This window comes from Lepidochelys kempii, chromosome 1, assembly GCF_965140265.1.
Source record: "Lepidochelys kempii isolate rLepKem1 chromosome 1, rLepKem1.hap2, whole genome shotgun sequence".
Lineage (NCBI taxonomy): Eukaryota > Metazoa > Chordata > Testudines > Cheloniidae > Lepidochelys > Lepidochelys kempii.
In genome coordinates this window covers 132202274-132225214 of record NC_133256.1, presented here as the reverse complement: position 1 = coordinate 132225214, position 22941 = coordinate 132202274, and the positions used below count along the sequence as shown (strand labels likewise).

The 22941-nt window shown below is 40.6% G+C and overlaps 1 protein-coding gene across 10 annotated transcripts in view; it reads left to right on the top strand.

Moving 5' to 3' along the window:
• Nucleotides 1-22941, top strand: part of MID1 (midline 1) — a 328111-nt gene that overhangs the window by 207635 nt on the left and 97535 nt on the right. For 9 of the 10 annotated variants that reach the window (XM_073354729.1, XM_073354742.1, XM_073354749.1 and 6 more), the window contains exon 3: nucleotides 8944-9060. The exons of the other annotated variant lie outside the window; for it this stretch is intronic. In XM_073354729.1, coding sequence (XP_073210830.1) covers nucleotides 8944-9060 — 117 coding nt within the window. The remainder of the gene's footprint in view (nucleotides 1-8943; nucleotides 9061-22941) is intronic. 10 annotated transcript variants of the gene reach the window in all.

The following is a 22941-nucleotide window of genomic DNA, read 5'->3' as shown; positions in this document are numbered from 1 at the left end:
CTAAGAGTGGAAGGATCTTGTTCTTGAGTTTATATGGTGACTTTCATCCACATGGACGTGTAGAAGCTAATAAGCTCAATGTTAAAATTAATAAACTAAAATGTCAGCTAAAAATGGATAACACTGATTGTGAAAATACTGTTATTTAAATGAAAAGATTTTTGGTGATACGAAGATTTTTGAAAAAGTGAACATCTATTATTCTGTAAAATCGCTGGACTCATTCATAAATTTCTAATGATAACAGTTTCCTTAAAAAACCAAAACACACCATACCTTAAGTGACATTTTCTTTCAGTGGAGTTTTTTTTAAATCAACATAGTGTTGATGCTAACGAAAGCAACTAGTTGGTTTTTGATATGTAGCTCTGGGTGTCAAGCTATGCTAATTACTTACATTCTATCCCAGCAGTGTTGCTAATTATTTAAACAATATATCATCCTTCATTAACCACGGGACAAAAGATGCCATTACAATCTAGCTCTTTTTGTGGCAAAAATGAAGCCCTTTAATTAAGGGTTCTGGTACACTTGTCTGAGGCTTGCATGCTACAGTGGATTTAACAGTCAATGTAACAGTCATTGTGAAGCTCTGGAAATGAGAACTAAAAGTCTCTAAATCGCTTTGCCCTGACAGTTGTAACTCCAATCCTGTGAGGTGCTGAGTACTTTCATCTTTTATCAGCGCACTGTGAGTTGAAGGCACTCATTTTCTCACAGCAGCAGGCCTCTGGTATTTTTAGTTATAGGATTACATGAAAAATCTTCTGTTTATTATTATTAATAATAATTAATAAAGTAGGTCACGGACATGTATGTGTATAATAAAAAAACTGGGGACAAGTCAGTAATATATTGAATTTATATGACATGGTGTAGTGTTAACTTTGTGGTGGAACTTTAAAATTAACCTTCTGTTATATAAACAATGTGTAGTGTGTTATAAATATTAACAGGAGGTTCACAGGATTCCAGCAAATGCTCACATCTAACCCACTTTATGAATGCAAAGAATCTCTATTACTCAATGAACATTCATCCTTTCCTGTTTGTCTTGGAGCAATGGAATGAAAAAAAATGCAATTAGAACTATACCAATTTTTTTCAGGGAAACAAATTAAAATTAGATTCTCATATAGTTGTATCTACATAAGTTAACATTAGCTAAGGTTTTGGAGTGAGAAAGAATGTTGTGTGCGGACAAATGTAAGACATAGATATAGTCAGCTAATGTTCATTTTGAGTTAATAAACATGTTACATTTGGGCCTGACAAAAGGAAAAAAAAAATATCTTGGATCAGAGTCTCAAATAGTACAATGTAAATAAACATTGCTCAATCGAAGTTAATGGAGCTGCTTAGATTTACACCAGCTGAGGATCTGGTCCATAACGTTCAGATAGCTATATCTTCCATAATGCCATGAAATGTGAAATCAGTTTGGGGTGGCTTTCATACTATCTAATCAGGAGAGATCCTTTGTTGGGTCTGCTATAGCCCTGAATATTTCTGTGTAATTCTTATTAATGCTGAAGTGTGTTAGGGATGTTTACGAAGGGTAGATCACATTCCAGAGTAGAATTCTGTAACTGCAAGAGTGTTGCCTTTTTCATTAACATTTTCAGTATTTTTACTTCCAAAAGTACACCAACAAAAAGGGATCTTTAAATTGTTTTGTTGTTGTTTTTTTATTTTCATGGAAAGAATTTACAAAAATAGACAACACTACAATCAAAATCCACATTTTGGTGTGGTGATTTTATGACGGAATCCATTTAAAAAAATCTATTTCTTTTTTCCTAATCTGAATCAGGACACAGGGAAAATAATCCATTTGCCTTAACAAGTTTAGTGCTCAAACATTTTTCAGTGGGAAACAACTATAAAATATTTAAGCACTGAGAAAATCAAAGTTACATCTTACAAAATTACTTTGAGCATATTATGATAGAAGGCCTTCTGCCAAATCCAAAGCTTCTATAAATAGAGTATAACAATGCATGCATCTTTCCCTATTGTTTTAAACTTGAGGTTAAAACCCTTAATATTTAAATGTCTTTGTAGAGATACTAATACAATATATGCTGAAATTTTCAGTCCAGCTTTGTGTCCCTTACTTCCTTTTTGTATTACTTTTAATTTATGGACTAATCATTAATCAGGTTGCAAATGTATTGCAATATCATCAGGGTCTGACACTGCAAACCTGTACTCATGTAAATAGTCCTGCTGACCACACATGAGTATGTGCTTAAAGGATCAGACCATACGTCATTATGTGCATTTATTAATAGTATGTATGTGTAGATCAATACCTATACACACAAAGATACTAGTAATATCTACATGTACTCTGTGTGTGTGTGTGTGTAACAGAGTATATATAATTTGTGTGTATGTGTATAATACACATGCAAAAACACACACAAATCTACAGTGCATGTAAAAGATACATATGGGTGTGTATCTATGAATTACATACACACGTATGTTATGTATATGCATTCCATATATAACGTACTTGTGGCTATTACTAGCACGTTTATGGATGTAATGGATTTCTATTTTTAACTCAGCATTGATTAATGTATCCTTTTTAAAAACTTTTTTTCTGTTGCTGATTTTCACATTTATGAATATATTTTCCCTTTTGTATCTTTGTAACGTCTATTAACATTAGGCTTAATGGTAGTTATACAGACAATACATTTAGGAAAGAATATGCGCCTTAGAAGAAACACACAAAGCCTTTCTCAATAGGATCAATTTTTCAATCTGTCAGTGAGCACAATATATAGTATGAAGAATGTGGAAAAAAATATAACTAACTTTACAAGATTGAATATTTTCCTCCTGCTTGCTTAGTATTGAATGATTTTGAGTGGTAGCCAGTTGTCACCTTTCTTTCAAGTTTATGCAGCTTTAGTATTTTAAAAGTATTATATTAAACCTGGCAAAATGTGTTCTAGGGAAACTTGAAATTCAATAGCTTCTTGTTCATTCCATACATGAACTATAGAAATTAGATGAAACAGGTTTAATAAAAATTGTTAGAATACATAAATTAAGTACAATATATGCATACATGAAGTTAATAAATTGTTACATTATATATTGCCCGATCTAAAAATAGTGTATTCTACTGCATAGATTATTCTTTTTGGTGTCGATATTGGTATTTAGTCACTTTTACTTGTATAGAATATTATCGAAACACATTATCAGACTGGCCGCCTTGAAGTGTGCTGATACCCAGACAATAAAAATAAAACTAATATGTGTAGCCATGGTGTTTTAGGGATTATTGTGCTACAAAGAGTGTGTAATCTAGGTGAAAAATGGAATAACCATCGACTACACTAATTTACTACGTTAATATACTTATACAATTATGAGAATCCTCTTTTTAGTCCTACATCCTTTGTTTTAGTGTGTGACCTTAAGTCTGTGTTGTTTGTTCTCCTGAGTCAGAATTTTTTGGTGGAAAGGAGCAGGACCGTATAACATTTAATTACGGTAACAGATATTGCTGTGCATGTATGTTTTATCCTTTACTCCCTTCTTCCATGCATGAGTCATTTCAGGCATCCTTGGCTACCAAGCAAATTCTAAAATTTACTTTACACAGGTTTCCTTAAGAGACCTGTGTAATCCATCCGATGAAGTGAGCTGTAGCTCACGAAAGCTCATGCTCAAATAAATTGGTTAGTCTCTAAGGTGCCACAAGTACTCCTTTTCTTTTTGCGAATACAGACTAACACGGCTGTTACTCTGAAACCTTCCTTAAGAGGGAGACCTTTGTCTGCCCCTACTAGATCTACAAGTTACCATCCATCTTTTTTTTTTGGTGATCAAATAAACTCTTCAAGGCTGGAGCACAGTCATTAAACATGTCTGTAAAGCGCTTAGCATACTTTGAGTATCCTATAAATAAATAATAGTAAGTGAAGGAAAAAGTGATGTACTGTTGACTTTTGGGTGATAAGCCGTATGGTGCTAACAATGCTGCCTGAAAAAGAGTTTGAGATGGCCTTTTTCTTGTGACTTGTATAGGGTGCATTAGGAGCATCACTTTTCTTGTGACTTTTTCCTGTTTGTGTTCTGGCACTATACAATAGTTCATTTCATACCTGTTTTTTTCCAAAGAGCACCTTAAACAAAAGTACTTTCAGAATCAGATCCTTGTATTGGTACTTTAACTTACTGTTCCTCTTTTCCATTAGAATGATTTGATTGAGTTCCTAAGCTTTCTTCTCTGCATCTGCTGAGGTGTGAGATTTTTGTTGCAGCTAGAATTAGATTGGCACAGATATGGCCGTCATTGCCTCCTGGTAAAACCTGCAAGGTTATTTACTATTTATCTTTAAAACAGTTCCTGCATTAACACTATCATATGTCAACAGTTGTTTATATAAGGATATGTTTTCAAAGGTGCCTCAATCCAACTTCTAAAATTACATGCACAATTTTTCACTTGATCCAAAAAATTTGAATGTGAAAAATGGTGAGTTCAAAAAGACTCAGCAGGCAAAATCTGATGTGTAATTTGAGTGCATTCTTTTGAAATTTCTACTCTAGCCATGAGTTCCGCAGACAGAAAAGCAGGAGTAGCAGCATGATCTTTTAATTCAGTTTGATAATATTTGGTGGATCAGAAGGCTCTTGAAAGACCATAAGAATAAGGGATACAATAGGAGTGACTGTGGCTAAATTTCTCCCTTTTTGAGACTTATCTTTTCAAGTATTTTTGAGATTGAGAGGGTTTTTGTTCCATAAGCAACGATAGACTCTTTTTGTGAGTGGTCTTTCTCTGACTTATAAAAATCAGAGAGATGAGGTAATATCTTTTAGTGGACCAATTCTGTTGGTGAGATAGACAAGCTTTCGAGCTACACAGAGCTTTTCTTCAGGTCTGGAAAATGTACTCTGGTGTCACAGCTAAATACAAGATTAAACAGTTTCAAATTAAACGATATGTTCAATTTTGTAGTTAGCTGTGACACTGGACTAGAACTGAAATTGTTGCAGACAATAGATTAGAAAGGCAATGGGAATGGAGGCTTCAGCATGGCAGTGATGAGTGCAGGCCACTGGCTGCACAAAAATGGGGGTCACCCGGAGCCCCCACTCCTGGGACACAGGAGTGATGAAGCTGCATCCAACCCTGACACAGTGCAAGGGCCAGGCCTCCCTCAGAAACAGCCCATGCCACTGCCCCTCTGCGCTGGGGCACACCGCAATAACGAGTGAGAGGGATAGTCTCACATGCACACCCATCCCGAGCCCCCAGTCGAGGTGTGGGCAGGCAGGTTCAGCCCAGCAGGATCCAAGTGTGGAAAGGCTCAGTGTGGGGGATCCAGGTGTGGGGGGAAGGTTCTCTGTGAGGCAATCTGGGTGCGGGTAGCTTGGTGGGAGGCCCTAGGGTCGGGGAGGCCCTGGATGCACAGGGGCTTGTTGGGGTGTTCTGGGTGCAGGAGCAATGGGACTCTGTGGGTGGGGGTCCAGGTGAACATGGATAGAGCTCAGCAGGGGGGTCTGGGTGGGATGGGGCTTGGTAGGGGCTGTGTGTGTGCAGGGATGGGGCTTGGCAGGGGGATTCAGGAGCTGGGGGGATGGGGCTTAGTGAGGTGAGGTTCCAGGTATGTGGGGCTTGGCAGGGTGGTCAAGGTGCAGGGGGAGTGGGGCTCAGCAGAGTAGGGTTTCAAGTGCAGGGAGCTCAGTGGGGGATGGTCTTGAGGTGTGGGGGGGGGCAGATGCAGGGGATGGAGCTCAGCAGGGGAGTCGGGGTGAGGGGTGGAGTCTGGATGCCTGGGGTTTGGATGGGCAGGGGGGCAGCTCCCTGTAGAATGACTCCTCCCCCTGCAAGCTGGGGAGCTATGGGATCAGGAAGTGGGGGTGGATGTGGAGCTTTCTGCTGCTGGGGTCACCGTATGGGGAGCTTCCCCCCCCATATCTACCCAACCCCCATGCATCCGGATACCACCCCACTCCCCAGCCAGACTTTCCTCATCCATACAGTGGAAGAGGAAGTCCCGTCTTGCACCAGCCCAGCCGGGACTAGCAGCTGGAGCCCAGCAGCTCTGGGTATAGCACAATAGCAAGTGAGAGGGTCAGTCTGTCTCGCATGCATGTCCAGCCTCCTCCCCCACCCTCAGGCTATGATTTATGTCTCCCTCAGCTGCTTCCAATGCCTAAACCAAAAATGCCTGCTCTGGACCACTGACCACTGTGAATCAATTATTCTATGAGGAAAGAGTAAAATCTGTGGGAGACATTAATTCTGTGCTTGCGCAGTGGCACAGAATTTCCCCAGGAGTATAATTCTGAGCTCAACTCAGGATAAATCAGGAGTATTTCCATTAAAGTCACTGATATTATACTGAAGTATTCTAAAAACTGAAGTGAGATCAGAATCACAAAGCTCGTGCAAAAGAACTTAAATTCCTGAAAAAGTATTTTATATCCCAAGTATGCTGGTAGCCATTTACATCCCAGTATGCTTTGTATTTAGAATGGGAATTACCATAAATATGGTAATAAATTTAACTACTACTTGCTGTAAATGCTGAGTTTTTAATGGCACCCATTGACAGTCCTAAATCTCTCATTTCTGCCATCAAAATAACAACTCTGAACAACTTTCAGAATTTGCAGATGATGGCTTATTTGTTTAGCTGAGCTAGAAAGGTTCGTAATTTACTCTTAATATAAGATAGTGGTTCTCAAACTTTTGTACTGGTGACCCTTTTCACATAGCAAGCCTCTGTGTGTGACCCCCGCTCCCTTATAAATTAAAAACACGTTAATAGATTTTGGCATTAATACCATTATAAATGCTGGAGGCAAAGTGGGGTTTAGGGTGGAGGTTGACAGCTCGCAACCCCCCCATGTAATAACCTCATGACCCCCTGAGGGATCCCAACCCCCAGTTTGAGAACCCCTGGTATAAGAGGAAGCAAGGGGACAATAGTGACTCAGAAGCTCCTGGGACTACTCCTGGAATAGTGCTATTGATGGTACCGCTCCTTGTTCAGGACTGTGTCTAAAATCACAAGCTGCACCTCCCTTCCTTGTATCACTTCCTATAATTGCATGTACTATATTCCAAAAGTCTGAAACTCAGGATTTTACAATTAGTTTTCATATATTGATGTTTTAATTCTGTGTCTAAAGATAAACTAACTTGTTTTTAACAAACAACATTTTTGGATGGATTAAAATGCTATTCTCCTTAGCACTGTCATGACAGGCTCAGAATATTGGGGCTGAGGGAAATGATGACTAACTAAGTAGAGGAAATCTTTCCATGAAACTGATGAGAAAAGAGATACCAGAACAGAAGTGTTCCCTTGTTGAAAATAACCCTGTTCTCAGGTAAATGACAGTATAACTGGTGATTTAGGACCAGATTTAGGGTCAGGTGACCAAATGGGGTACGGGGCTTGGCGGGCACCAGGCTTGGGGTGATGTAAGTTATTCAAAAGTTTAACAAATGGGAGGGGGTGCTGAAGATGCTCCTCGCCTGGGGCGCCATTTGGTCTAGGGCTGGCCCTGGCTAACAGTTGTCTGTGCTTGCACTGCGGCAAGCTCTTCATTGAAACTGATCCATGTGAAAGTGTCCTCTTTGATTCATGCTTTGCTTTCTTGAAACATGAGGCTGTATAACTGAGCTCTGTTGTTTAAAGGGGCCCAGACAATATGGTCAAACTTTAAAAATGATTAGACAGACAGCTGTTTGCCACATATGTATCTTGTTCAGAAGTCATTTGCTAGAATTGTTAAGCTGTAGTCAATGACACTCTGTGCTAGCTTTGCCCCATAACCAAAAAAGATAAAAGGGAAGAATAAAACTCATAACACATTGACTCTTTCGTATCTATCTATAATGGTGAGTCTGTATACATAATCTGTTAAACTGTGACATGTGCGTGTGGGGTGTGTGTGTGTGGGGGGGGAATGGCAAACCATTCAAATATTTGTTAAAATATGATATTCTCCACACAAAAAAGCCTCACCATATATATTAGGAGAAATCCTTTTCAATGACTAACAGAGCGGAAGAAATTGTTAAAAGAATACATTGCTGGTGCATCCGTAAGTAAAATGCAATATAAAATGAACCTAAGTAAAAATAGAGGTTTTTCTGGGTATCCAACCCAAATAGATTCTGTAAAATAGAAGAAGAGGAGAAGTTGGTGCATATGTGAATATGAAGGTTGAGGAGAGGTGGAAGGTCTGCAACCCTCACTACCATCAAGGGCACCCACTGTCCACAGCCACTTCACTCTCACAGCAGAGGAATATGTAGCCACAGAATGACACGCCCTTACCTTGCCCTTCCTATTTCCTGCCTCCTCCTGTCCATTCGTGCCGGGGGTGCTGCTGTCATGGTCACAACAAAATCGTGGTAGTTCCACTATGGGGGGTTTCGGGCCTTCCTTATCTGAAGGGGGAGGGGACAGGATTTGAGTCAATAGGGTTAACTACCGTGCATATGTCTCTAAGGCTACAATTGAAGGTTTATAATAATTATTAAGCTACATGTTTGAAAAAGTTATCTGCAGTAGGATATAATGCCTGCATTCTGTCACTGGTCCTTCACTTCCCCCACCCCAAAGAACAATAGTTGCCCCCATAAATAAAAAATTCTGGTCTAGATACTTGGTCAAATTAGTTAACATGTACGTTGATGTTGTTTTTGTTGCACTTTTAAATGAAGGCAGAATTTTCCTACTGTTTTATTACGCCCCTCAACAAATCTGTCTGTACTCAATGTGTTGCATCATCGCTGACCTTCTGATGCTTCTGTCGTAGCTCATGGGGCTGTGTGACCTTAGTGGAAAGAACAGCTCCATCAATTTTGGCAACAGCCATCCTCATAATGCCTTTCCACTTTTTTTTGAATTGCCACCCAACTCACTGAATTAGCCCCTTTTTTTGCAGGGGGGAATGGTGGAGCAGCACTCCAGAAGTTCAGATGCTTTCCCAAACCTCTCGTCTAAAAACTGGACTAAAAGTCTCATGCAAACAGGATGTCATGAGATTTCTGTTTCTGGCTGGGTAAGAAATATTAGAAGAACTATTTTTATTTACTTCAGTCCTTCCAGTCCTGCCCTTGTTGTGAAAAAAATCTTACACATATTCCACAGAAATGATCAAAAAGTGCTATGTCTTTGTCATACTGTTGCCTTTTGGATCAATAACAATAGAAAAAGTTGTACTTATTGTTAAGGGTAACTATGTGAGGGGGGAAATGAGAGAAATGAAATAAAGAGTTAACTATACTTTTTTGAACCTTGAGAAGGTTTGAGTTTGGTTTGAATTTTGAGCAGAGTTTGAAATTGGCTCCTGCTTCATCCACATCAGTTTGCACATTCCCAGTTGAAACCAATGCAATTTACTTTGTCAAATAAATCACCATTGCTCTTTAGAAAAAACACAAACAAATTCCCGTCAGAGCAGTGTTGTTAGGATCCCATTGTGGTTAATTCTGCCCCATTGAAAACAATGGGGCTTTAGACTTCACCGTTTTAGTCAATGGGCACAAGACCAAAGTCCCAGTTGTTACCTACATTGACATTGCCTCTTAAATAAAAAAAAGCCCGGTGTTAAACTAAGTAGTGTTTACAAACTAAATTATCTGCTTATAAAGTAAATTATCAGAATTACAGATGCATGTGAAGGAGTGATTATTTTCTTAGTTACCGATGTGTATAGTTAGCAATGAAACTGTCAGTAGCAAGAAGAAGGAAAAAGGAAAAAAGGGCACTGCTTATTTTGCACACTTTTACAGACATATTCTAGGACTGATAAGAGCTCCAATTCATCCTGAAGTCGGAGACGGAAGTTTTCTTGTTGAATGACTACTGTGCACATAGTGGGACTATTAATCTGTTGTCACGTGTTTTCCTTGGAGGATTTAGTTTCCTTCCTGAGGAGGTCCAATAGGTCAGGTAAATATCTGAGTTTGGAAGCTGTTTGTATCAGTCCTGCCCTGTTAGAATGAATATTTCTACGAAGAAACTATGAGAGGAAAGTTCTAGGAAACCTAATCGTGCAGCTATGCAATACAGCAATGTCGGGGAGCCATTTTAACTGTGTATGACAGATAAAAGGTCTCCTCTTTATTGTGTAATTTGAGAATCTAGCTTGTTTAGAAATCAGTATTCAGTTTTGTTTTGTTTAATAGCATTGGCTGAGTAGAGATTAAGAGCCAGATTGTGGAGCCTTTACTTAAACCAGCCCTTGTTCATGCGAGTAATCCCTGGTATTACTTGGTCAAATAAGCATTCTCTAGTGTACGGATTCTACAGTCAGGGCCTAAGAAATTTGAATCTATTACTTAATCCATCTGTTCTCTTGTTTTATACTTAGATTGTAAACATTTTGGGGCAGGGATGGTCTTTCTGTTTGTACAGTGCCTAGCACAATGGGGTCCTGCTCCATGACTGGAGACTGGGGCTCTTAGGTCCTATGATAATACAAATACAATAATAAAATAATATCTCAATTATACAGTATTTACATTGGTTCATCTGGCCACACCCTGCCTTAATTTACACCAGTGCAAATCCAGAGTAATCCCGTTGAAGTAATGGAGTTATTCTGGATTTGTACTGACGAAACAGAGTTCAGAATTTGATCCATAGTGTTTTAATAAGGAACAAAACAGACAAGCGTATGCCTGTGCAGCGCTATTAAGGGCTTTCCCTGTTGTTAATACAGACCTGTACCACGAGAAGTAGAGATGAGAATCAAATCCCCACAAAGCGAGAAGTGTTTGCAATATGAATCTGAGGCCAAGACTACACTAGAAAAGGTTTGCCAGTGTATGCTATACAGGTCTAGCTATACTGGCAAAGCTTCCTAGTTAGGGTGACCAGATGTCCTGATTTTATAGGGACAGTCCCGATATTTGAGGCTTTTTTTAAATATGGGCTCCTACTACCCCCCACCTCCTGTTCCGATTTTTCCACTTGCTATCTGGTCACCCTATTCCTAGTGTAGACACAGTTTATAACAGCAAAAAAGAACTCTTGCTTCTATATGTTATACTGGTTCCCAAAGTGAAATAACCTATACCAGCAAAACCGCTTTGATGCTGGTATAACTGCATCAACACTAGGGCTTTTGCTGGTATGCCTATGTTGCAAAAATATCACCCCCTTTGCTGACATTGCTATACTGGGAGAAGCTTCTAGTGTAGATCTGGCCTGACTGTGAAACTCTTGTTCACAAGGATTTGTGAAAACACTTTTGATCTATCTGAGTTTGTCCCCCATCCCTGAATTTCAGTTTGTGCTTTAGAGTAAAATAAAACTCAGCCAGTTTTCTGAATCTAGCTGTAGGATATCCAAAAAGGCTCATAAAGTTAAGCCAAACTTTTACAAACCTGCCCTGAATTTTGAGCTTGCAACCAGCTGCCAAACTGGCCATGTTTTGGTTTTCACTGCAAACATTTAACACAGTTCTAGTACTGTATTATATAGTCTCCTTGGTTTTTTAGACAGTGATTCCCTAAAAATATCAACTTCACTTTCCAAACTGTGGATTTGATATTTATATATTTAGTTTGATTTACACACTGATCCTGTTAAAAAGGAGCACCTACCCCTGCTCTAGGCACTACTTGACTATTCCTAAAAAATAAGGAGCTCTTCTGTAACTCCCTTTTAATTATGAATCAACTAATTCAGAATAAACCAGCAGCAATAAACATATGGAAGATCATGAAGATCTCCAATGAGAACCTTCCCCCTCCTTCAGTCTGGAAAAACAAATGGGCTTCACAGCATGCCCTGAAAATTAGGGCTATTTCAGACCAAGAGGAGAGCATGTTCCAAAGTATATACATACTAATTCCTCATTGTTTTACCATAAACCACAGTGAATCCTGATGAAATGAATACAGCTGTTGCAGTGCTGTGACATAAAAGAGAGCCAAAATATAGTAACTAATTTACTGTTCAGGGATTTTTAAAATATACATTTGGAGGAGATTCATTATTGGCAATTCTTCAGTGAGGCATTTATAAACTTATCCTCTGAGGTGATCGTATCTTCTTTCATTCTGAGAACACACAGAGAAGAAATAGAACCAGGATGACAAATGAGCAGTTAGAAATCTGCAACAAGAAACCACAAGAACCTCAAGCTAATCCAAACCAAGCTGAAAAACCTTTTGGGAAGGAGATGAGAACTCTTTCATGGGCTGTTAGAAAAATTCACTGAGAGACTCTCTGCTGACCAGGTCACTGAGGGCAGAGTCAGCAAGGGGAGGCTGCAATAGCCACAACCTCCCATATGCTGGCAGGACTATAAGAATTCGCCCCCTAAAAGTAGGTAATGTTGGCTGGGGAGGAGTTGTGCCCAGCACTGATTCTATGCGTCCCCTCAGCAACCTCTGCTGATGGTGACCCTATGGAACTCTGAACATAACCCAAGGATAGGCTGCCTCTTCTCACTTCTGGTGAATGCTCCCCTGGGGTATCAGTGACTAGGATGGCACAGGGAAGTATTCCAAATACTTCAAACATCTGTAAAAAATTCAATGATTCTGGCCCACAAAACGAATACTGCCCATACTGCAGTGTGTCTACCCCACAGATAGTCCCAACCTTTGCTCTGGCTGTTTAGAAGTAAGCAAGCAGACATGCAGAGCACCAAGGTCATGAAGAAGTGGACATAATATCATTTACACTGCTATAAGACCACTGATAAAAGAAAAAACAGTTGCCTCCTGTCTTATCCTGAAGAGAGTCTAGCTTCTCATTTGTACTAATTTTGACCCCAAACTATATTCTGGCTGCAGGAAGTGGGAAAATATACAGTGCCAGAGTCCCTTCAAGTGTTCTGATGTTCACTGTGTTTGGTATTTTGACTAAAAAATTATTATTTGTTACAAAACTGTGCATAAAAATTGTAGAAGTACATGATTAAATAGGTGAAATGGATATTAAAGCTGGTGAGATGAGGGTAAAGCATGATTTGAACTGTGTTAACTGAAATTGGTGTGAACCAGGGTGTGATGGGGTGTACTAGGCCTTTTAAGGCAAAAGGCTAGAAAATGAGTAATGGAGGTGGGTCCCCAGGTCTTCCTAGAAAGGCTGCAGGGAAGAAGCCAATCAGAGCTCAGCAGGCTCAGCTAAAAGGAGTTAGTTCCTGGCAGGTACTAGAGGAGCAGGGAAGGTGCTCTTTGCTGGGGTTTGAGACAGAACCAGAAGGCTGGTTGTGGTGACATTGGCATTCTGTGGGGAAGAACTTCAGCCCTGAGGTAATGGTGGAGAGGAAGGGACTACAAGGGAAATGGCCCAGGGAATAACAACAGCTATATATAAAGTCCCTGAGTTGGGACCCAGAGTAGTGGGTGGGCCCCGGTATGGCACTGGCAGGATGACCTAAGCCCCAAGAAGGGGATAAGACTTGTTTATAACCCCAAGAGAAGGGCAGGACCTAAAAAAATCTCCAGGGAGAATGCTCTGGGTGCACTGCTCTAAACCAGGGCAGACAGGGAGTTAAAGCTAGCCCAGAAGGGTCTGAGGATTGAGCCCAGAGACCAGGCTAAAGCCATTACTTAGGGCATAGGGTCAGATCCTGTTGGACCTTTTACCCTGGAAAGAGTTTGTTTGTTGACATGTTGACTGTGTGACTTGGCTGGATGGCAGAGCCACTGAAGGGCAGTGTTGGCAAGGGCAATAGCTGAGGGGGCACAGCGAAGAGAGAGAGAGAGAGAGAGTGTGTGCAGGTTTGCACCTACCCAACACGAGGTGCTCACGAGAGGTGAGTGTGCGCCACCACATGGGGCTTAGGTTGAGTCAGTTTTTACAAGACCAGAGAATATGACTTTAGACTTGCACACCAGATACAGTAACTCCCCACTTAACGGCCTCACAGTTAACGTTGTTTCGATCTTACAACCCTGCTCCATTACAGAACATGCACGTTTAAAGTTGTGCAATGCTCCCCTATAACGTCGTTTGGCCACCTGCTTTATACATGGCTGGCAGCCCCTCTACACGCCTCCCCCTCCCCCCCCGCCAGCACTTCCCGCCCGCTGGTGGACCCCGAGAATCAGCACCTTCCCCGTGCTCCCCCTGCCTCCTGCTCACAGCAATCAGCTGTCTTGCGGCATTCAGGAGGGTGGGGAAGTAGTGAGGACGCGGCGCGCAGCCTCCCCCCTCCCTCCCCTGCCTCCTGAATGCCGCAAACCAGAAAGCAAACATTTTGTTTCAAGGAGAGGAAAAGATATTAGCAGAAGGGAAATGGTAACAGTGGGCAGCTCAAAGCAACAGGGTATATCCAGCACAACCAGATTAGGTAGTGTAGAGCTACAAAATAATATTTAAGATGGAAAGCTTACTCTGGAAAGACATTCCTTATGGTCCTTATTTGGCAGAAGCTGAAAACTAGGAACTTGGTATGTGAGTGATAGACAGAATTATCTCCTTTATTAAAGAAAGACATCTCTGTACTCTGAGAGGATTTATTTGGGACATCTGAGGGTGTCCACTAATTCTTTCTGAATCCAGAGACAAATTGAAATAGAGGAGAGCTGATCTAACAGCTGATACCAGACTGTGGAAGAACTGAGACAAAGCAGACAAGAGAGGAAAACCAAGCCCTGTATCAACCCAGCTGCTTCACCTTGTAGCAGCAATTGAACAGCTACACATCTATAAACATTGTACCTTGCTGGAGGTAATAGCTAAGACATACAACATTAGCCTACAGTTAAAACCCTCAACAAAATGCAGTCTAAATCTATAGTCTGAAAACCTCTTCAAGAGTAAAGATAACTTTCATGATTTAGCTCTTACCCTAAAAATGGGTTATTACTAGAATAAATGCTGTTAACACACATAGAATTGCATTGTGTATTGTAATATGTCCTGTCTTTTGATATTTTGCTTTTTATTACAATTAAAACTAGTTTAATATAGGGCAAGTCCTTTAGTCCCCTAGCTTGGACTTCAAAGAAGACTAATTACTTGGGCCCTTTTCTGTAGAAAAGGCAAACTTCTGACAAAACTTTGTCTAATTTTGTTTCCAAGTGACCAATAACAGTTAAGATATTGAATGCCCATAAGAGAATTGAAGAAGATTGGTCATACTTGGTCAGACCAATGGTCCATCTAGCCCAGTATCCTGTCTTCTGAGAGTGGCCAATGCCAGGTGCCCCAAAGGGAATGAACAGAACAGGTAATCATCAATTGATCCATCCCCCGTCACCCATTCCCAGTTTCTGGCAAACAGAGGCTAGGGACACTTCAGAGCATGGTTTCATATCGCTGTCCATCCTGTCTAAAAGCTATTGGTGGATCTATTCTCCATGAACTTATCCAGTTCTTTTTTGAATCCTGTTATAGTCTTGGCCTTCACAACATCCTCTGGCAAAGAGTTCCATAGGTTGGCTGTGCATTTTGTGAAGAAATACTTCCTTTTGTTTGTTTAAAACCTGCTGCCTATTAATTTCATTTGATGACCCCTAGTTGTTGTGTTGTGAGGAGTAAATAACACTTCCTTATTTACTTTCTCCACACGACTCATGATTTTGTAGACCTCTATCATGTCCCCTCTTAGTTGTCTCTCTTCGCAGCTGAAAAGTCCCAGTCTCATTCATCTCTCCTCATACGACAGCCGTTCCATACCCCTAGCTGTAAGTAGATCAGTATGAGGCACTCGGGCTGAATTTTTCAAATTTCAATTTTGCAACGAAAAGATAGTGATGAATTTTTCATGAAAAATTGTCTGGTTTTTTGGCCGGCTGTAATTAAGAGTAAAAGCTGGTTAGTGCAAACATGGAGCTTAAATGGTATATTTCTGTACCTTTGTGTGCTAAATCTAATTCTTAGAATCATGTTTCCAGTATGCATATTCACTATTACAGATTCAGTTCAGAAATAGCTTTCTGTGAGTATTTTATGCCATGCTTCCTCAGATGCGTTCTCTGACACTTGAGTGCACAGACAGCATTGTTAGAGCATGCCAAAAGATTCCTTTACTTTATGCCTACTATTCTTTGTTCCTTATGTTTTGTCCAGATGGTGAAAGCATTCCTCAGTAACTGCTGATCTGAGCAATGCAGGCTGGCTTGGATGTAAAAGAACAAGAATGTTTGGGGGTGGGGTGGGGGGGGTTGGACTTTTGACCAAAACCCCCTAAAATTTTAAAAAGACAGAAATGCTATGATCAGACTGTCATGAGTTTATATTCAGCAGTAACTTTCAAAGAACAACTTGTAAGAATCTTAAAATGTTTTTTTCTTCAATGTAGAAAGGCTAAGTGTGATTACCTCCACTTTCTTAACTTTTGCTGTTGTATTAAAACTGCTTAATATCTCTTACATCATAAGTATGAGGCAAGAAAAAAATGGCCCGTTACATCCTTTTGTTGCTCACCATTAGTCAGTAAGCATGAATTCCTTTTTTGGACATAATTATAAGAGATATAACAGCTTAGTATTTGGCCTAAAGGTAAACGTTTTACCAGCATGAATCTATTGTAGCAACAAACTGAAGTCTTTTGAATTCAAACCAGAAGGGGAAGAAAGGAGATAAATGGGGAGGGTGGGATTTATAGGTCAGTCATTGATTTCATTTAATTCATTTTTTGTGTAGCTTTAGGAGTACAAAGCTGTCTGAGATTTACAAAAACAAACATTAATTTTTTTTTCATAGTGTTGCCAAATTACAGAGTGCTGGCAACCCTAGCCAAGAGTATTCACAAGCACCTTTCTATAGACAAAAAGAAAAGGAGTACTTGTGGCACCTTAGAGACTAACCAATTTATTTGAGCATAAGCTTTCGTGAGCTACAGCTCACTTCATCGGATGCATATGCATATACACGGCTGTTACTCTGAAACCTTTCTATGGACAAACAGCCTTGCCTTATACTGATGAATCTGGACTTTTACACTTAGTATCTTAGGCTGTTTCAGCATTACTTCAGGGTGGAATGGCTCTTTCTGCTTTAACTCTATCACACATTAGTGCAGTGATCACTGATTGTCTGACAAATCCCTATGATTTCTTTTTTAGTATTTATAAGTGTAATCCTAGATTTCTCTTTGGCATGTACTCTGTTTTGCATCAGATAGAGAAACCTGGCCAGCTTTAAAGGCCCACCGTCAAATTTTCAAAAGCACCCCAGTCACTTAGGGTGCAATCCACAAAGCAATTGAGGAGCCTAATTTCCAGACTTAATTTCCAGGTGTTTAAATCCCCATGCATGGCATCACTGTGATCCATGAAACTCTTTCTTGGCTGCTGCCTAGTCCTGTAGGTGCTTAAACTCACTCAGCATCTAACTTTCTGCTGTAAAAGTTCTCTAGGCACCTAAGTTTTAGACCCTGGGTCATGTGCACGGCTGCCTCGTCTCGATGCCCAGACACCTATCTTCCCGCCTAAGCCCCAGAACAATGAATGGACAGGGAAGCTAGATACTAGTCTGCCTCAATCACATATGGGATCCAATCCAGGAGGTGGCCGCTAAGAATGCCTACTGGATCTGGTCCCATTCAAAATCCTATTGGAGGAGGAGGTGGGGCTGATTCTCATCTTATAATGGTTAGCCCAGTGGTTAGAGCACTTACCTGGGATGTGAGAAATTCAGGTTTAATTCCTGCCCCTCCTCTGCTAAAGGGAGATCCGGGATTGGAATGGAGCTGGGATGCGGGGTGTTTAACTACTGAACTGTGGGATAGCCTCATGTGTGGCTGTCTCAGGGTCTGCTGTTGAATAAATAAAGAGCTACTGGGAGCAGGGGCACTGGATCCTGGGTCTCCCACATGGATGTCCTAACCACTGGACTACAGTCATTTTCTCACTCTGTCTGCCCCAATGACTGCTCCACTGTAGCTAAATACTTAAATAATCATTGTGAGAGAGGGAAGGATACTATAGTCCAGTGGTTAAGGCACCCACCTGGGAAATTGGAGACCCCAGGTCCAGTCCCCACACAAAGTGGAGCTTTATCAGCAGGAAAGATTGAGGGAGACCCACATCTGAATATCCCATAGCTCTGTGGTTAGAGCACCCTCCTGAGAGATAGGTGCTTAGGGCCAGATTTTGCCACCCTTATTCACTACAAATAGAACCTTATTCTGTGAACATGCTTTCAACAGGACTAATCAGAGTAAAATACTACTCAATGTCAGAGTGGCTAACTCTGGCCCTTACTAAACTGAATCTCCTGCAGAGGAGAGTTTCCAAGCAATGCCTTATTTTTTTCATTTGCATTGTCCAAGAGAGTCCTATCTTTTAGGTAGACTTCTTTAAGAGAGATTCAGCAAGTTAAGACAACACTGAATTCATTGGCATAGCAAGCCTGCAGTTTGGCCAGAGTTGAAGTCAGACTAACTTGTATAGTAACAATAGTTCTCAGATACTGAGATTTGGGAGGGATGACCAGAAGCAGGTGTTTCAATCTAATATATAAGAGAATGGCAAACGAAAAAGCCATTGACCAGGACAGCCAATACATGAGACAAATTGTCAAAACCTGGAATCATCCTGGCCCAATGGGGGTAGTTGTCAATTATGTCTGGGGTAACTTTTGTGAGGTCATTAGCTCTGTTCTCTTTTGAGTAGTGTTCACTCGTTAAGGCGCTGCAGGTCAGATGATTAGTTAGAGGGAAAGCTAATGGGTCAGGATTCTAATGAAGGGCATTTACATAGGTTTTTGAGAGCTTTGCAAATCCCAAAGTTGATTTCCTGTTCCCAGGTGTCCTGGGATTTAAAGAGATATTCATATTCCCCTCCCCTCCTATAAGCTATTTAGTGGAACGAGCAGTTAACAGAATTCACACTTAAATTGTTCTTCTGAGGTGATCTCTAGAGTTAGCACCCCATTAGGCACCTACCACACTTAGGAGCTCTGAATACAGAATAATTTAAAAATAAATAACTGAGCTGAATGGAGGAAGGGAAAGAGTTCACATCTCTCTAAGCTATTGTTTCAGGTAGAGTCCTACGTGGGACTGCTGTAGAGCCTGGCAGAGGGATTGAGATCCTGCGGGTCCTGCAGGACCCGCTGCCAGAACAGTGAGAGCAGGTGGGAGTGGGATTAAAGAATAGTCCCACACACATCTCTAGTTTGAGGCTCTTTGTCAGCAGACTCAGACAACACAGTATTAGTTACATCAGTTCATATTTGGAAGGTTTTGTTCACAACCCTAAGGGAAGGACACTCAATTATTCTAAAATGAAAGTGTAGATTCTGATTAACCTGATAGCATATGCCTCCTTGTCCCATTTAGATCCACCACCACTTGGAGACTCTCTACTGAATGCCTCTGCTAGTACACTCAAGTCTCAAAATACTCTGAGGCTTCTGTTGTTTGTGAACCACAACGGAATAAGAATTGAATTGCTCTGAGGCTTTCTGTCAGAGCATGCCATTCAGCCTGATGTGTGACTGATTTGAAAGCCTCAAGTGACATGTGAACTAAAAGCAAAGGGGAGAAGTAGAGAAGCTGCAAAACCTCATGATAACAGATTTCTAAATGTATGAGAAGGGAGACAGACACTGCTGGAAGAAGAGGAGTAAATAGAGATGAAGAAAACTGGATAGGTTGGGTGGTGCCTATCTGAACTTCTTCATCCCATGAAAGGGCTGAACTTTACACCACCTTGTTCTTTGCAAGATTTTCAATAGATCCTGGATCTAGCTAGGCCACAAATACCAGAAGAAAAACTTATTACAGTTTTTCTGCACTTCTGCTTCCAATTGTGGCTGAAACCAGGCAGCGTGAGGCTTATTAAACTTGAATATGGGGAGCCAGGCTGGGAATAAAAATTAGCCTAACTATTGTATACTTCAGATAAAGGTTGCTTTTTGGTTTTGTTTAACTCGTGATTGAAACTAGTTTACTGTAGAGGTGGTGCTTTCCTCCCCTCCCCGCAACTTTGGAGTTCAAATAAAAAGGGAGCTGAATCCAAAGTGTCCCTGATGTTGCACAGCTCCTATTTAACCAAATATTTTAAAAATGGAATGTTTCAATTTTATTTGGGGGCATAGGGGAATCTAGTTAGAATGAGCAAATCTTTTGGGTGTGGTTATTGTTTAAACCACTTTATCAATTTCCAATCATAATTAAAGTATTTAATAAAGAAAATAGTCTTGCTTAACCTGATTGCATAAGTTAATACTTTGAGCAATACACGGTGCTAGCTGATAGTTCATCTTTGCAAAGGAAGATTTGTTTTAATGAAAGTCAATAGCATCCACTAAGTTAAGACATTGCAGTTTGTCACTTCTTTGTCAGTTGATATGCTGAGATCTGTGCATATATGCTTACACTTACAGTAGTAGGCTTTAGCTTTATATTGGTGCATGGCTCATGCAATGCAGATGTGTAAATGTTTCTGAAGGTGTTTTCTGTTAATAGTGGGGTGGAGTTTGGAAAGGGTGACGGGCACATGAAACCAGTTGCAGCTCCCAAATCCTGAGCTGCCCAGCTCCCTAATCCTGAGCTGCACTAGCATAGGATCCAGGTGTACATTGGGATTCCATCCATGACCTCTTTCCACTCAGCTTCCCAAGAACTCAGTTTGACTCCAGACTTTGTCACTCAGGTACCTTTATGTGTCATACAGCAACACTACGCTGAGCTGATCAGACTTAAATATGGGGTGTCTGTGGTGTGAATGAAGGGTATATCGCATCTCCAAAGTTACAGAGAAACCCTCTCCCTTTATATACATTTACATATCTCGGTGCATTTACTATAAACTACATCACGCATTTTTTGATTGGCTAGGTTACTTTGCAGGAATCAATTGCTGTGCAGCATGTTCTGTCCATGTATTGTTCATGCTTGACTACTCCTTACCTTATCTCTACATTCCTAATTTACCTTAAAAAGAAAAGGAGTACTTGTGGCACCTTAGAGACTAACCAATTTATTTGAGCATGAGCTTTCGTGAGCTACAGCTCACTTCATCGGATGCATGCCGTGGAAGCTGCAGCAGACTTTATTTATACACAGAGAATATGAAAAAAATACCTCCTCCCACCCCACTGTCCTGCTGGTAATAGCTTATCTAAAGTGATCATCAGGTGGGCCATTTCTTGATATCTGATTTGTGTCCATTTATTCTTTAAATAATAAATAAAGAATAAATGGACACAAATCAGATGTCAAGAATTATAACATTCATAAACCAGTCGGAGAACACTTCAATCTCTCTGGTCACGCAATCACAGACATGAAGGTCGCTATCTTAAAACAAAAAAACTTCAAATCCAGACTCCAGCGAGAAACTGCTGAATTGGAATTCATTTGCAAATTGGATACTATTAATTTAGGCTTAAATAGAGACTGGGAGTGGCTAAGTCATTATGCAAGGTAGCCTATTTCCTCTTGTTTTTTCCTACCCCCCCCCCAGATGTTCTGGTTTAACTTGGATTTAAACTTGGAGAGTGGTCAGTTTGGATGAGCTATTACCAGCAGGAGAGTGAGTTTGTGTGTGTATGGGGGTGGGGGGGATGTGAGAAAACCTGGATTTGTGCTGGAAATGGCCCACCTTAATTATGCACATTGTAGGGAGAATGGTCACTTTGGATGAGCTATTACCAGCAGGATAGTGAGTTTGTGTATGTATGGGGGTGGGGGGGATGTGAGAAAACCTGGATTTGTGCAGGAAATAGCCCAACTTTATTATCATGCCCATTGTGTAAAGAGTTGTCACTTTGGATGGGCTATCACCAGCAGGAGAGTGAATTTGTGTGGGGGGGTGGAGGGTGAGAAAACCTGGATTTGTGCTGGAAATGGCCCACCTGATGATCACTTTAGATAAGCTATTACCAGCAGGACAGTGGGGTGGGAGGAGGTATTTTTTCATATTCTCTGTGTATAAATAAAGTCTGCTGCAGCTTCCACGGCATGCATCCGATGAAGTGAGCTGTAGCTCACGAAAGCTCATGCTCAAATAAATTGGTTAGTCTCTAAGGTGCCACAAGTACTCCTTTTCTTTTTGCGAATACAGACTAACACTCTGAAACCTAATTTACCTTGTCCATTGTTCTTGTTCATAGTAAATGGTTCCCTGGTGTTCTCCCTCTTACCTTAGCTGGCTCAGACATTCTGTCTTCTTATCCTACTGATCTATTTACTTATCTTATTTAGCACAAAACCATCTGTTTTCAACCTAATGATCTCTTTACCTTCCTAAGTCTGTCTTTCAAGAAATGAGGCCTCTCTCCAGGTGTTAATTACTCATGTCAGGCCAGACCTCAGCTACAGTTTAGCGTAGACTCCACCATACCCCATCCCTGACAAGATCCTAATGCATCCCCTATACCAGGGTTCGAGGGCTGGTACAGGAGGCAATGAAGCCACTATAATTAGATTTCCATCAGCAAAAAGCTCCCCTGCACAGTCAGAATTATCAAATGGCCATCTCTGGATACATTAGGTCCACTTCATGGTAACAGCTTACCAGAGAAGCTGGCTCTGTGGGGAAAAATAATCACTGAATGTAGATAAAAGGCCAGCTTTCCCACTGGGAGTTTCTCTGCTTAGTAGACTATCAAGTTTGCCAACAAGCCACACCTGTACAGTAGTTGTGAAGGTAAAAATATGATAGTGTGTAAATAGCACCTCTTGGTAACAGAACTATTTCTCCCTTATTTCATTCATTTAAACTGGTAGCCTCAAAGATTATGGTGAAAATAAGTGACATTTATGTCACACTTTTCATCTAATGTTCCCAAAGCACTCATCTTACCTGACATAAGCCAATAATAATGTATTATTGTTTGATTTCTAATGATCTACATAAAATAAGACAGCATCTACCTTGAAGAGAAATATTCTGGGTTTCATGACATCCGAGTTCTTGCTTTCTATGCCATAGTTTTCACATTCAGAGAATGAGGGTAATGTTACTTACTTAGATTTCTCAACCACATAATGGTATTGCTTCTGAATCTTCCAGTG